Raw genomic sequence first — 18073 nt, forward strand, 5'->3', positions numbered from 1 at the left:
TATCTTAATTAAAATAAGATATTTAAGGAAAGTATTATTTAAAGTTTATTTAAGTACTTAAAGCGAGTATTTATATACTCCTAGCTTATAAATACCTTATCCTCTATATAAGCTTAGTAAAAGCATAGCTCTTAATTACTAATTATATTTTATATAACGTCGATAAACTAATATAAGTAACTAAGACTATTTAAAAAATAACTTTTAATATTATTATTACTTAACTTAGTACTAAAGGTAATATAAGTATTAAAGTTTTAGTATTTTTAAATAAAATAACGGGCCTATCATGCTTTTAAAAGTAAGTATATTACGTAGAAATATTAGAGGATTAGGCATTAGTTATTAAACTTTTATAGAGCTTAGTCTAAGGTTTTTTAAAAATATACTTAGTCTTAATAAAAATAATAAGCTTTTATATTATAAGGACCTTATAATATATATAAGGGGGGGGCTTATTAATAAGCGTATTAATATAAGCCTTATCCTTATTACTTAGTATAGCTATTACTTATATTAATAATTAATATCCCTTATTATTAAACTTATTACTATTACTATTATAGCTATAGTCCTTAACCTATTTCTACTTAGTCCTAAGTATAACGTTAAAGTTAATATAGTAAATATAAAGTTATTACTAAACGTCTAGGAACTACTCGTTTAATATAGCTTTTATCTACTTATTATGGTCTATAATAATAACAATAGGGTAACGGACTAAGTATTGATTTATAAGTTAGCGGATATTTATTAAAAGAAACCGGAAACCCTTTAGTTTTTTATTATTAATAAGGCCGAACGTAGTATTATAAATAGATCTAAAGTAAGTCTATTTAATAACTTAAAAAAGAGGGAGCTTAAAGCGATTAATATTATAAATATTATCGAAATTAATTACCTTAGGGAATCGCTTCTATATTTAGAAATAATAAAAAAAGGTCTAAATAAAGTTAATAAGGCGGTTTAGCTCGTTATTTACTTATTTTACTATATATAAGATATTTTACTTATTAAATAGCTTAATTAACGCTATAATTAGTAAGTATTTAGTTAGTTCTTTTTAGTTTATACGAGCCCTAGTATTATAAATATCTTACTAAATAAATAAGGACTTTAAAAACTACTTTTAAATAATAATACGCATATCCTAAGCCCGAATCCTAACTCGTTAGCTTATAGTTTTAATAATATCCTTAACTACTTTAATAAGTTTATAATATAAAGGGTATATAAAGGCTTTAAAACTAGGGCTATAATTATATTATTTATACTAAGGGTTTAGATAATAATATAATAGCTACTTATCTTCTTCTTAAGTTTTAGTAATAATTTATTATTCATAACCGTATTTTTAAAACTTATATTATTAAATACTAGCGCTATATATAGGCCTAGGCTTACTAAACTAATTTTATTAAAAAGTATATTAAATAATTCGGCCTCGAGCTTTATACTTATTTCGTTTTATAATACTAAATTTATTAGCTTTTATAAAGTTATTAACTCGGTTAAAGAGTGTATTATAAGTTTATTCTAGATAACTAGGAATTAGTAAGTTTAGGATTTAGGTTATAAAAAGAGAGGAGGATCGGTTACTTAGAGTATAATAAGAGGCTATAGTTCGAAAAAACGCTTTATTTTAAGTGGAGGATAATTATAAGGGTAAATAGGGTAGTAGGTTAACTTAGGGACCTTATGTTTATTACTATTAACGGATATATTCTTATTATTAGAATAGTATTATTATTAGTTATTAATTAATCTTAATAACCTATTTAATAAGTTAAAGAGTATTACTAAATTATTTTATTATAGGATAAGAAGGTTACTAGGACTATTTATTAAGGAAAGAGGGGTTATATTTTAGAAAAGGTTATAAGAGGGTAGTCCACTAGGTTTTTATTATTCCCTTAGGAAAATAATAAATAAAATATAATATAAGCTTTATATTAAAATAATCGTTTATAAGAAGTTATATATTTTATAATATACTAACTAAGAACTTAGTAATAAGGTCGTATTACCCTTTAAGATTACTAATTTTATAAAATTAACTAATATTAGGGTAGCTATTTTTCAAAAAAAGGAGATAATAGTAATTAGCTAAATAATAATAAGAGGCCGTAATTAATTAATAATCGTTCTTATAAAAAGGGAAGTCTCTTAATAAGGGTATTATTTTAAAATTAGTCTTAAGGAACGTCTTTAACTCTAATTATAGAAGCTATTATAAGTAAATGTTATAAGTTAGACTTCAAAGCTTAATAATATAACTTAAGTATAAAGGGAGCAAAGGAATAAAGGCTGAGGATACTTTATAAGTATCTAACAGAATTTAACTATACTAACAACTTTTTTTTAAACTAATTAAAATATAGAATAGCGACGCCCGTATAAGAGCGACGCCCGTATATTAATTTGCGACGCCCGTATATGAATTCCCTTTCAATTAGCGAGGCTAGGGTACTAATCCTTTTTATATTAAGAAGGATAGTATATCATATTTCTATATAAATTACTATAGGCTAGATAAAGTAATTATAAAATATTAATACTTATTACTACTTAATAATAAGCTCTTAAATAAGCTTAATAAAGCGAAATAAATCTTAAAAATAAATATTAAAAATACTTATTATCATATTTAAATTTAAAAAGATAACTAATAAAAAATAGCGTTCTAGAGCTAATATAGTTACTTTAAATATACTATTATACTTTTTAAGTTAATAAACGTACTTATAACGTTCTAAGTATATATTTATTAAACGCTTCTTAACTTATTAAATACTTATTATATAATATATATAAGCGACTTAATAGTTTATTTAATAATAAAAGAGTAGTATATAAAAAATATTAAAAACGTCCTCTAATATTAATAATTATCTTAGCCTTTTATTAAACTATTAAAGTACTCGTTTTATTAAGAAAGGGTCGAATTTCTAAGTTATATTACTACTTTAAAAAGAATCGAAATTAACTTATTATAAGTACGGACGATTACTAACTAAAAGGTACTAGAGTATATTAAGGATATTTAAGTATTTCTAAGGTTTTATAATTTTTATTAAGAATTTATCACTAAATACTTAAGTATTATTATATTAATAATAGTATTATTAAAAATAAAAAAGGGGTAAGTAAAGGAATTTTAATAAACTAAGGAAGTAAATTAAATATTTAATTAGTTAAAAGTTGCTTTTATTTTAATAACTATATTTATATATTAAAACCTATAACGTATTATATAAGTAAAAACCGATGCTTTAGTTAAAACTATTATAATAATCTTATTATAATGATCTTATTATAATAAGTTAATAAAAAAGTAATAACTTATTACTTATTAGTTTTAAAAGCTCTTAAATATGAAGTAATAATAAGCTATAGGCTAATAAAAATTACTTATTATAATAAAAAGGTTAGAGTACTAAGCTTATTATTTTAGGGCTTTTTATAAAAGTTTATAATTCTAACGGATTACCAAGTACTTAAAAAAGTAATTAGTATACTAATATAAGTTTTTTAAAAAAAGCTTACGAAGTAAATATATTTATTTTAGCATTCTACCTTTACTAGCTACTCGGGCGGTTCTTAGTATCCTTTATATAGTATTAATATACGGTATTAATAGATACTTATACTATTTTAGTAAACTATTTTTTTTCTAAATTTCCTTCCTCCTTTTTGTCTTTCCCTTTTATAAAGTTTAGAACTACGGATTGTTAATAGTAATATTAAGCACCCGACACTATTACTTTATAAGCTTACTACGTACCTAGCTAAGTTAGCTACCCTTCTAAGTAATAATGGCTTATAATAGTATAGTATTAGAGATACCCTAGTTACTATTATTAAGAATAATGCCGACCTTTATAAGCTCTTATTACTAATATTTATTTATTTTTTTATTTCTACCTTCACTAGCTACTCGGGCGATTCTCGATATCGATTATACGGTATTAATATATAGTAGTAATAGATACTCCTACTGTCTCGACAGACTATTTTTTTTAGATTTTTTAACTTTTTTACTTTCCTTCTTATAAAGTTTATAACTACGGATCATTAATAGCGATTACTAATATTTATTATATATATATATATATATATATATATTCGTTACTTCGTTTCTTTTATTAAAGTTAAAAACGCTTTCCTCGCTATTTATTACTATCGTATTATTACTATTACTATTTAACTATTTATTTTAAATATATTTTATTAAAATACCAAGACGCTATTAATAACTCGTCGACCCTTAGGGCTTCTTTAATAACTAGAAGTTCGATTTTATAAGTATTATACTAAATAACCCCGAGCTATAGAGAGACTACTTTAATAAATACTATATTTATAATATTAATTTATAAAAAACGAACAAATATACTATAATAAGCGTTACCTTTATTAGCGCCTTTTTAATATAATAAAGTATAAATAAGTTTAAACTTAATAATATAATTAAGAGCTTAGAAAGAGCATAAATAAGCATATTAAATAAGAATATTAATAAAGAGAGGTTATTATTAAATAAGATAAAGGGAGAAAGTAAGGGGTAGTATTTAGCTATTAAGAAGGTAATTAATATACTACGGCGGCGGGGTTATTAATGTTTAGTAATAGCTACGGCCGGCTATAGTTAGTTATAAAGTTTTGGCTTGCTTATAAAGGCGAAGATAGCCCTTAATAAGCCGGACCGGACCCCAAAGGGGAAGTAAATATATAAATTATTAATATTTAATACTAATTTAAAATACTAGCTAAGGAAAATAAACCTAGCGAATAGTTTATTAAAAAAGTTAAATTATATAAAAAGAGAAAGCCCGAGAGGGGCAGACTTATTAACGGGCATCTTTAGGTAAGCCTACTCATTACTAACTATATACTAAGAATAGAGTAGGTTCTCGTCGAGGTAGTAGTTTATGTATTAATAAGTTTATTTAGTAAATTTGTTTAGTAGATTTATTTAGTAGATTTATTTAGTTTCAATAAAGAGTAGCTTTAGGCAATATTAAAAGTAATAAGCATAAAAAAAATCTTTACGAGCTCTAATATTAACTTATTTAGCCCTTTTTCTAAAAACCTCTATGTCGCTATTAAAGTTTAGAACCTTTGCGATTAAAAAAGGCCGCTTTTAATTATTATAGCTGACTATTATAGCTAACTATTATGGCTAACTATTACGGCCGACCTCTATCGTTAACCTTTCTAGCCGGCACTACTACGTAACAAAGAGGGTAGCTTACTTATCCTAAATTAAATAGCGGTTTTAATATTAAAATTATTATATTACGTTAAGCACGTACTTAAGATATATTACGTATATTATATAGTTAAAAAGTACATTATATAGTGGTTTTTTTCCGGCTTCATAGGCGCAAAAGATCGACCTTAATAGGATTACGCTTTTAAAAGAAATCACACGATACGGTATACTTTTTGACTATATAATATGCGTAATATGCCCTAAGCACGTGCTTAACGCAATATAATAATTTTAATACGAAAACTGCTATATAATTCAGGATAGGTAAGGCGGCGGCGCCGGCCAGAAAGGTCGACGGCAGAGGTCGGCCGTAATAGTTAGCCGCAATAGTCGGCCACAATAGTTAGAGGCGGCCTTCCTCAACCGCAGAGGTTCTCAACTTTAATAATAACGTAGAGGTTTCTAAAGAAAGGGCTAAATAGGCTAATATCTACTACTTAGAGCTCGCAAAGATTCTTACTATCCTTATCGCTTTTAACATTACCTAAAGCTCTATTTAAACTAAATAAATCTACTAAACAAATCCACTAAATAAACCTATTAATATATAAACTACTACTCTATTCTTAGTATATAGTTAGTAATTAGTAGGCTAGAACTCTCTAAAGATACCTATTAATAAGTCTACCCCTCTCGGGCTAAGCGCCCTCTTTAGCTAGCTTAACGCTATAGCTATCGTAGCTAACGTAAGTACGCCCGAGGATTAGTAAAGTACTTTTTAATAATACGGAATTTAGCTAAGTAATAGTACGAACGCCGTAAATAGCCGGGCTAGTACGGACGTTAAAATCCGGTATATTAATACTAACTTAGAAATTATATTTTATAGAGCTAGAAATCCCTTTAATACGGGCTATATTATAAATATAAGGGAATATATAAGGGGCCCCCTAACCCTTAATAAGAAGGAGTATATAATATAAGATCTAGCCGCCCACGCGGGCTAGTACTAGGAGGTCTTATATATATTAAAGTAGGTATAGCTCGCCCTCTAGACGGGCGGGAGAAAGTCGGGAGTTTTAATTAGTAGTTAAGTATAGAGCGCAATATACCTAGTTTTCCCTAATACGTAATACACGGTACGGACCCGGCGGATTGCTCCGTCGGGGGGAAAAAGTATATTATATTATATAATTTCTTTTAAAAGCGTAATCCTATTAAGGTCGATCTTTTATATTTATAAAGCTAGAAAAGAAACTACTATATATATAAAAAGAGAAGTATTTTATATAATAGTTTTCTTTTCTAGCTTTATAAGCGTAAAAGATCGACCTTAACGGGATTACGCTTTTAAAAGAAATTATATAATACGGTATACTTTTTAACTATATAATACGCATAATATACCTTAAGTATGTGCTTAACGTCATATAATAATTTCGATATAAAACCTATTATATATTTCGGGATAAGTAAGCTGCCCTCTTTAATCGCAGCGCTAGTTAAAAAAGTTAATAATAAAGGTCGGCTATAAGAATTAGCTATAATAGTCGGCTATAATAATTAGAGGCGGCCTTTTTTAATTATAAAAGTTCTAAACTTTAATAGTAACGTAAAGGTTTTTTTAAAAAAAGGGCTAAATAGGCTAATATTTACTACTGAAAGCTCGTAAAGATTCTTTCTATCCTTGTTATTTTTAATATTACCTAAAGCTACTCTATTTAAACTAAATAAATTTACTAAATAAATCTAATAAATAAATTTACTAAATAAACCTATTAATATATAAACTACTACTTTAATAAGAACTTACTCTCTTAGTATATAATTAGTAATTAGTAAGCTTACTTAAAGATACCCGTTAATAAGTTTACCCCTCTCGGGCTAGGCGCCCTCTTTAACTAGCTCAACGCCATAGCTATTATAACCAATATAGTTATGCTTAAAAAGTAGCGAAGTACTTTTTAATAATACGGAATTTAGCTAAGTAATAATGTAAACGCCGTAAATAATTAAATTAATATAAATATTAAGATTTAGTATATCGATACTAATTTAGAAATTATATTTTATAAAATTAAAAATCCCTTTAATATAAGCTATATTAGAAACGTAAGGGAATATATAAAGAGCCCTTTAATCCTTAGTAAAAAAGAATATATAATATAAGATCTAGTTATTTCTATAGGCTAATATTAAGAGGTTTTATATATATTAAAATAAGTATAGCTCGCCCTTTGAATAGGCAGGGGAATGTCGGGAGTTAATAAAACAAAAATAGTCGAGTTAGTTAACTATAATTTCAATTAGTAGTTAGGTATAGAGCGCAATATACTTAGTTTTCTTTAATACGTAATATACGGTACGGCCCCGGTAGATTGCTCCGTTAGGGGGGAGAAGTATTTTATAAAACGTCCTCTTAATACTAACTTAAAGGCTACGTCTTATTAATAAACTACCACCCGACGTTTAATAAAAAATAATTAGTTTAAAAAGAAATATTATTAAAGTATATATTTAAGTAGTTAAGGCCCCCCTTCGTAATCCCGGCTAGATATTAGCTAGTTTTAAAAATAGAAAATCCTCTTTTTTATATTAATAATATATTATAGGGCGTATTAATAGAGTAATAATAGTTATTATTATAATAACTCGAAGTAAAAAATAAAAAAGTTATTAATAAACACTTATTAACGGTTTAGTATAAGTAAAAAAGAGTTAAATAGAGCTAGGGCTATTATATTAAAATAGTATATTTTATATTTTATTATAAAAGAGCTTATAAAGGGTAAAACGGTATTTACTTTTTATTTTTTATTAAAAACTAAAGAGCTTATTAAAGGATTATAAGTTAAAAACGAGTTTTGCTTTTTTTATTTTTACCTTTGCTAGATACTTAGGCGATTCTTAATATCGGTTATATAGTATTAATATATAGTATTAGTAAATACTTATACTATCTCGTTAAACTATTTTTTAAAAGTTTCTACTTTTTTAAACTTTTCCTCTTATAAAGTTTATAATTACGGATTAATAGTAATATTAGGTACCCAACGCTACTACCTTATAAGCTACTTACTTAGCTAAGTTTACTACCCTTTAGGTAATGATAGCTTATAGTAGTATAGTATTAGAAATACCCTTATTACCGTTATTAAGTATAATACCGACCTTATTAATATTTACTACGCTTTTAACTTCGACTTATATATATATATATATTCGTTACCTCGTTTTTTTATTAAAATTAAAAAACGCTTCCCTCGCTATTTATTATTATTACGCTATTATTATTACTATTATTATTATTACTATTATTATTAAATTATTTACTTTAAATATATACTATTAAAATACTAAGACGCTAACTTATCGATCTATAGGGATACCTTAAAAGCTATAAGTTCGATCTTATAAGTATTATACTAGAGGACCCCGAACTATAGTAAGGTCGTCTTAAGGAATACGGATTAGATATTATTAATTTAAAGATTTAAAATACGTATATTAATATAGGTATTACCTTTATTAATACCTAACTAATATAATATAATAACCTCGAAATACCTAACTAACTCCTAAGTATTATTAATATTTTAAAATCGCTATATAAGAGTAAATTAGGAAGGATCAAAAAGAAAAATCTAATATTATTAAAAAAAGTAGAAAATAGGGGGTAGTTTTTAGCTATTTAAAGAGTAATTAATATATTACGGTAGCGGGGTTATTAATATTTTAAGTTTAGTTAGTATTAATAATTGGTAATAGCTATAGCTAGCTATAGTTAGTTATAAAGTTTATTAAAGTACGTAATAAAGATACTTAATATTAACCTTAATAGACTAGCTTACCCATAAAGGCGAAGATGGCCCCTAATGAGGCGGACCGGACCCTAAAGGGTAAAAACGAGTTTTATATATTATAATTAATAAAAGTTCGTATTTTAATTAGTAAGTTAAGAGTATATTTATTTAATAAATAGAGTATACTATTTTTTTAAAAAAGACTCATTATTTTTTAAATAGAGTCTTTTTAAATAAAGATCCTTTATTAATACTATAATAATTATAAGGTAGGTTATATAAGAGCTACGAAAACTCTTAAGCAATTTAAAAAAAGTTTTATTAAGAAAGTACTTAATAAATACTTAAAAATATATTAAGAACTATAAGTATTATTTAAGAATTATAACCTTAAGATATAGGCTATATAAGTAGTAATAGTTATTATTATTACCCTTATATTTATTTTAAAAAATATTTATAAACTTTATTACGGGGCTATTACTAAGCGCTCGTAACAATAGCGCTAAGTATAATTATATCTTAATTATTATTTTGTTTTGGTATTCTGCCTTTACTAGCTGCTCGGGCGATTCTTAATATTAATTATACGGTATTAATATATAGTATTAATAGATACTCCTACTGTCTCAATAGACTGTTTTTTTTGGATTTCCTACCTTTTTAACTTTCCCTCTTACAAAGTTCACAACCACGGATTATTAACGGCGATCTTAATTATTATTTATTACATAATAAGGTTTATAAAGTTCTTACTTATTATTAAAATGCTTAACGTAATATAGATAATAAATATCTTATACTAAGAGGTTAAATATAAGTTTAGTATATTAAAAAGTATTATTATAAATAAAAATAAGCGCTTTATAAGCGTATTTTAAAAAGAGTTTATTAAAGAATAGGTAATACGTTACTAACTATTTATTATATATTACTTATAAATAAATAGCTGAATAGAGTAGACTTATTAAATATTAAAAAAGTATTTAAGGATCTATACTAAGGGCTTACTAAATAAGTAAGTAGCATAATTAAAAAAGGCCGAGTTGATATATAATAATAACTAATATTTTATTATAAAAATATCTCTATATATAGTACTATATAGTTATTATTTTAAATATATTAAATATATATACTTAATTATAAAACTATAGTCTAGGGGGTTTAAAAAAGAGGTTAGAAAATTAAAAAGATTAGGGCCTAGGCTATACGAGCCTAGGTATAAGCCTCTAAGAACTAAGTAGCTTATTATAATAGAAAATATACTTTAAAAGAGTTTAATTATAGAAAGGTTATTAACTTATTAATAAAACATATATAATTTAAAAATAATAAACTAATACCGAGATATATTAAAGTAGTAATAGCTAAAAAAGTAAATAAATAGGCTTATTAAGTATATTTATTAAAGTAGTATTAAAGAATATATAATATTTTCTTAGTTTCTTAGTTTAAATTATAAAGAAATTACTAAACGGTTAGTAATTAAATAGTAAATTTCTTAAAGTTAAAAAATAAGTAAAACGTTTAGGAAGTTAAAGGATTTATTACGAAGTAAAGTAAAAAAAGAAATTTATAATATCTCGTTAAATAAGCTAAGTAGCTTACTAAGTATAATACGTAAGAGCTTATTAAATATTTTAAAAAAGTAGTAGAAGTAGTTAAAGAATTTAAATATTATAAAAAAAGGGTATATATAAAATAGGATAATCCCTTTGGGGTCCGGTCCGCCTTATTGGGGGCCATCTTCGCCTTTATAAATAAGCTAGTTTATTAGGATTAATATTAAGTATGTTTATTACATATTTTAATAAAACTTTATAAATAACTATAGCCGGCCGTAGCTATTACTAACTATTAATACTAACTAAACTTAAAATATTAATAACCCCGCCGTAATATATTAATCGCCCTTCTAATAGCCGAATACTACCCCTTACTTTCTCTTTTTATCTTATTTAATAATAACTTTTTTTTATTATTCTTATTTAATACGCTCGCTTATACTCTTTTTAAGCTCTTAATTATATTATTAAATTTAAATTTATTTATATTACTTTATTATATTAAAACAGCGCTAATAAGGGTAATGCTTATAATAATATATCTATCCGTTTTTTATAAGTTAATATTATAAATATAGTATTTATTAAAGTAATCTCTCTATAGCCCGGGGTTATTTAGTATAATACTCGTAGGATTAAAAAACTTTTAGTTATTAAAGAAGCCCTAAGGGTTAACGAGTTATTAATAACGTCTTAGTATTTTAATAAAGTATACTTAAAATAGATAGTTAGATAGTAATAGTAATAGTAATAGTATAATAATAATAAACGGTAAGGGAAGCGTCGTTAACTTAAATGAAAGAAACGAGGTAATAAATATATATATATATATACAAGTTAAAGTTAAAAATATTGGGGCAGATATTATAAGGTCGATATTATTCTTAATAATAATAACAAGGGCATTTCTAATACTACTATTATAAGCTACTATACTTAGAAGGGTAACTAACTCATTTAAGTACGCGGCAGGCTTATAAAGTAATAGCGCCTATTATCGCCGTTAATAATCCGTAGTTATAAACTTTAGAAGAGGGAAAGTTAAGAAAAATCTAAAAAAATAATCTAACGAGATAGTATAAGTATCTATTAATACCGTATATTAATACTATATAAATAACATCGAGAATCGCCCGAGCAGCTAACAAAAATAGAATATAAAAATAAATAAATCTTAAATAAGCTAATAATTTAAGCTTTTATAAATTTTAAATTAGTAAGGCTTTTTTTTATTATATATTTAAAATTGTTACGAAGGTAACTTTGTTTACCTTATTCGCCTTATTATCAATATTACGTAAGCAAACTATATACCATATTAATCTACGATTTCTGTAGATTATTATAGGTATTGATTATGTAAGCAATACTGCTTATATAAGCTTACGTGAGCAATGGAAAGTACTGGAAGGTAACTGAATAATCTGGAATTTACTCGAGGCGGAATTACGTACTACGATTACGCATTCACTTACGTATACGCTTATTAATTATATCATAATTAATAAGCAATAGAATATTCTAGTAGGAGGTTTTTATGCCTATATGTAGGCGTGTATTTACCTACCTAGACCTTTCGTTAAGCAAGCAACTTCTCATATAGTAATTCAACTATATTACTCTCTTTACTACAAAAACCTCTTTTATATACGCTTATTTCCCCTATATTCATATATTCTTGCTTCTATATGAATATTCACTTTTTATATTCTGTATAAGAATATCCCGCATTACCTCGTTAAAGCTATACGTGCTAGAAAAATATATAAAGAATAAATTATAATAACGTCTACTTAACTACCTCTTTTAATATAATTATAATAATTTATTATTATTATAAACTACTTTTTATTAGCTCTGTTTTTTCTAAATACTAAGCTATATCGGCCGTTTATTTATATAATTCTTTATTATTCTCCCCCTATTAAAAACGCTAAACTAGCTCCTTATTTATTATTAAAATAAGCTTAATATTTAGCTTTAACTTAGCTAACTTATCTTTTTTATAAACTTAGTTAGCGTTAACTTATTTTTATTCTTAAATAAGTAGCCTTATTTCTTATTATTAGTACCTTAGTTATTATAAGTAGTACGAGCTTAACTAATTAACTAGCCTTTTTTAAATAAGGCTAATTATAATAAAATAGGCTATATTATATTCTTTAGCTTATTATAAAAGGATATAATAATCTTAGGGTTGAAAGTTTAATAATATAAATCTAAAAAAAACGTTTTTTAAAAACGTTACTAAGGGTGTACTTTTTACTTATTAAAAATAACTAACTTTAATATTTTAAAATAGATTTTATAATAATATAAAATACTTAATTTAATTAAAATAGTATAATTTAAATTATAAAATCTAAGGGGGTTTAGGAATAGCCTCTTATTAAATAGTATTACTTTTTTAATAAGCTAGCCTTATATCTTAATTAAAACAAGATATTTTAAAAAAAGTATTATTTGAAGTTTATTTAAGTACTTGAAGCGAGTACTTATATACTCCTAGCTTATAAGTACCTCGCTCTCTATATAAGCTTAGTAAAAATATAGCTCTTAATTACTAATTATTTATTTTTATATTCTGCCTTTACTAGCTGCTCGGGCGATTCTCAATATCAATTATACGGTATTAATACACAGTATTAATATATACTCCCACCGTCTCGATAGACTATTTTTTTTAATGTTCCTTAACTTTCCCTCCTATAAAGTTCACAACCACGGATTATTAATTACTAATTATATTCTATATAATATTAATAAGCTAATATAAGTAACTAAGAGTATTTAAGAAATAACTCTTAATATTATTATTACTTAACTTAGTATTAAAAATAATATTAGTACGAAAGTTTTAGTATTTTTAAATAAAGTAATAGGCTTATTATACTCTTAAAAATGAGTATATTACGTAGAGGTATTAGAGGATTAAGTATTAGTTATTAAACTCTTTATAAAGCTTAGTCTAAGCTTTTTTAAAAATATGCTTAGTTTTAGCGAAAATAATAAGCTTTTATATTATAAAGACCCTATAATATATATAAAAGGGGGGCTTATTAATAAGTATACTAATATAAGCCTTATTCTTATGACTTAGCGTAGTTATTACTTATATTAATAACTAATATCCCTCGTTATTAAACTTATTATTATTATTATTATTATAACTACGGTCCTTAATTTACTTTTACTTAGCCCTAAGTATAATATTAAAATTAATATAATAAATATAAAGTTATTACTAAACGTCTAGGAACCACTCGTTTAATATAGCTTTTATTTACTTATCGTAGTTTATATTAATAATAATAAAGTAACGGACTAAGTATTAGTTTATAAATTAGTAAATACTTATTAAAAAAAACTAGAAACCCTTTAGTTTCTTGTTATTAATAAGGCCGAACGTAGCGTTATAAATAGATCTAAAATAAGTTTACTATAATGGATTCGGGATGCGGCCGGCGACAGGACGCCGATGACTCAGCGACCGGTGCACGGATCTCATTACGAAAGAACTTTCTAAGAAGCAGAGCCCTTACGAAGGACTCTACAAGCTTTAGTCTTACAATACACCCATACCTACATTGTAGCCTCGCTAGTTAAGTGCTCATAGCCTAATCTCTTACATTTACTTAGTAACTCTAAAAAGAGGGAGCTTAAAGTAATTAGTATTATAAATATTATTAAAGCTAATTACCTTAAAGAATCGCTTTTATATTTAGAAATAATAAGAAAAGGTCTAAATAAAGTTAATAAAGTTAATAAAGCGGTTTAGCTTATTATCTACTTATTTTATTATATATAAAATATCTCGCTTATTAAATAGCTTAATCAACGCTATAATTAGCGAGTATTTAACTAGTTTCTCTCGGTTTATACGAGCCCTAACGTTATAAATATCTTACTAAGTAAATAAGGACTCTAGGAACTACTCTTAAATAATAATACGTATATTACGAGCCCAAATCCTAACTCATTAGCTTATAGTTTTAATAATATCCTTAATTATTTTAATATATATAGTGGTTTTTTTCTAGCTTTATAGGCACAAAAGATCGACCTTAACGGGATTACGTTTTTAAGGGAAATTATATAATATAATATACTTTTTAATTATATAATACGCACAATATATCCTAAATACGTACTTAACGTAATATAATAATTTTAATACGAAAACCGCTATTTAATTTAGGATGAGTAAGCCACTCTCTTTGTTACGTAGCGGTACTAATTAAAAAGGTTAATAGTAGAGGTTAGTTATAATAGTTAGCCATAATAATTAGCTATAATAATTAGCTATAATAGTTAGAGGCGGCCCTTAACTATAGAGGTTCTAAACTTTAATAGTAACGTAGAGGTTTTTAAAAAAAGGGCTAAATAGGCTAATATTTACTACTTAGAGCTTATAAAGATTCTTTTTATCCTTATTATTTTTAATATTACCTAAAGCTACTCTCTATTTAAACTAAATAAATCTATTAAATAAATTTACTAAACAAATCTACTAAACAAATTTACTAAACACATCTACTAAACAAATCTACTAAATAAACTTATTAATATATAAACTACTACCTTAACGAGAACCTACTCTACTCTTAGTATATAGTTAGTAATTAGTAGGCTAGAACTCTAAAAATGCCCGTCGATAAGTCTGCCCCTCTCGGGGTGGGTGCCCTCGGCTAGCTCGACGCTATAGCTATCGTAGCTAACGTAAGTACGCCCGAGGATTAGTAAAGTACTTTTTAATAGTGCGGAATTTAGTTAAGTAATAGTATAAATACCGTAAATAGCCGGGCTAGTACGGACGTTAAGATTTAATATATTAACGCTAACTTAGCTATAATAACTACAATAAACGGGCTAAAAGTATATAAAGTTAGGGTAATAAGCCGGCGCCTTAGATAGTTCTTATAAGACCCCCCGGGTAATAATAATACTTATATAAAAAATAGATTATATTAGACCTAGCTATTTACGTAGGGTAGTACTAGGAGGTCCTATATATATTAGAGTGGGTAAAGCTTACTTTATAAGCGGGCGGCGGAAGGTTAGGAGCTATTAATAAAAGGGAGATAATAATCGAGTTGGTTAACTATTATTTTGGTTAGTAGTTAAGTATAGAGCGTATTATACTTAGTTTTCCTAGATCCCAATACGTAATACACGGTACGGCCCCGGCGGATTACTCCGTCGGGGGGAATTTACTTCTTATATGTTTTAAATATAATCCGTAGTTATAAACTTTATAAGAGGGAAAGTTAAAAAAGTAGAAAATTTTAAAAAATAGTTTATTGAAACAGTAGGAGTATTTATTAATACTATGTATTAATACTATATAATCGATATCGAGAACCGCCCGAGCAACTAGCAAAGGCAGAATAAAAAAAAACAAATAATCGATATTAAGAACCGCCCGAGTAGCTAGTAAAGGTAGAAAATAAAAATAAATATATTTTAAATATATAATAAAAAAAAGCCTTACTGATTTAAGATTTATAAAAGCTTAGATTACTAACTTATTTAAAGTTTATAAATTTTAAACATATAATATAATAATTATAAACGAGTATATAAGTTATAGTAGTATTCTTATTTTTAAAAATCTTAAATTAGAGCTTAAGTTGAAAAAGATAGTAAGAATAGCTGTATTAATATACTTACCCTTATTACTTTGATAGGGAGGTACTATTTTTTAAAAACTAATTAAAAAGTGAAATAGTAACGCTTATATAAGAGCGACGCCTATATATTAATTTATAACGCTTGTATATTAATTCTCTTTATATAATATTTATATAAAAGTTCGTAATAAAAGTAATATTATAAAAAGTAAAGTCGTGGTTGTGAACTTTGCAAGAGGGAAAGTTAAAAAAGTGGAAAATCCAAAAATAAAGTCTATCGAGACAGTATAAGTATCTACTAATACCGTATATTAATACTATATAACCGATATCGAGAACCGCCCGAGTAGCTAGCAAAGGCAAAATATAAAAACAAAAATAAATAACTACGGATTATTAATAATAATATTAAGTACCTAACCCCCCCAACGGAGCAATTCGCTAGGGCCGTACCGTATATTACGTATTAAGGAAAACTAGGTATAATACGCTCTATACCTAACTACTAACTAAAATAGTAATTAACTAAGTTAACTATTATCTCCCTTTTATTAACTCCTAATATTCTACCGCTTCTAGCTATTTATAAGGCGAGCTTTACTTATTTTAACGCATATAAGACCTCTTAATACTAGCTTATATAAATAGCTAGGTCTAATATAATCTCTTTTTTATATAAGTATTATTATTACTTAAGGGGTTTTATAAAAACTATTTAAAGTACTAATTTATTATTTTAACCCTATATACTTCTACCCCGTTTATTATAGCTATTATAGCTAGGCTAGTATTAATATACTAAATCTTAATACTCGTATTAACCCGGCTATTTATAGTATTTATAATATGACTTAGCCCTTTGGGGTCCGGTCCGCCTTATTAGGGGCCATCTTCGCCTTTATGGGTATGCTGGTCTATTAGGGTTAATATTGAGTTTTTATTACGTATTTACTTTAATAAGATTTTAGAACTAACTATAGCTAGCTTGTAATGGATTCGGGATGCGGCCGGCAACAGGACGCCGATGACTTAGCGACCGGTGCACGGATCTCATTACGAAAGAACTTTCTAAGAAGCAGAGCCCTTACGAAGGACTCTGCAAGCTTTAGTCTTACAATACACCCATACCTACATTGTAGCCTCGCTAGTTAAGTGCTCATAGCCTAATCTCTTATATAGCTATAGCCGGCTATAGCCGATATTAACTATTAATACTAACTAAACTTAAAATATTAATAACCCCGCTACTATAATATATTAATTACCCTCTAAATAACCAAAAACTACCCCCTACTTTCTACCTTTTTTAATAGCTCTAGATTTTTTTTCCTAGTCTCTTTAAATTTCTTATTTTATTTGAATAATACTAAAGTATTAATAATACTTAGGAGTTAGTTAAGTATTTCGAGGTTATTATATTATATAAGCTAAGTATTAATAATAGTAATACTTAAAAAAATATATATACGTTTTTTCAGATCTTTAAGTTAATAATAGTTAGTTTATACTCTTTTAAACGATCCTTTTATAAATCGGGATTATTAAGTATAATACTAATAAAATCGAACTACTAGCCCTTAAGGTATCTTTATAGGTTAACGAGTTAGCGTTTTAGTATTCTAAATATTCTTAAGAGTAGGTAGACGGTTCGGTAGTAATAATAATAATAATAGGGTAATAGGAATAGGGTAATAGTAATAGACGGTAAGGGAAATAGCGTTTTTTAATTTTAATAAAGGAAACGAGGTAATGTATATATATATATATATATAAGTAAAGTTAAAAATATTAATAAGGTTAGTATTATTTATAATAACGGTAATAAGGGTATCTCCGATACTATATTATTATAGGCTA

General features: G+C 25.8%; 1 protein-coding gene across 1 annotated transcript; it reads left to right on the forward strand.

Moving 5' to 3' along the window:
• Positions 1 to 13146: 13146 nt before the first annotated feature.
• Positions 13147 to 13362, forward strand: CLUP02_14484 (uncharacterized protein; the record flags this gene model as incomplete). The annotated part of the gene is made up of 1 exon (XM_049293412.1): positions 13147 to 13362. A coding segment is annotated over one exon (216 nt), but the record flags the coding sequence as incomplete, so codon positions are not given.
• Between the last annotated feature and the right edge of the window lie 4711 nt (positions 13363 to 18073).

This window comes from Colletotrichum lupini, chromosome 7 (assembly GCF_023278565.1).
Source record: "Colletotrichum lupini chromosome 7, complete sequence".
Taxonomy (NCBI): Eukaryota; Fungi; Ascomycota; class Sordariomycetes; order Glomerellales; family Glomerellaceae; genus Colletotrichum; species Colletotrichum lupini.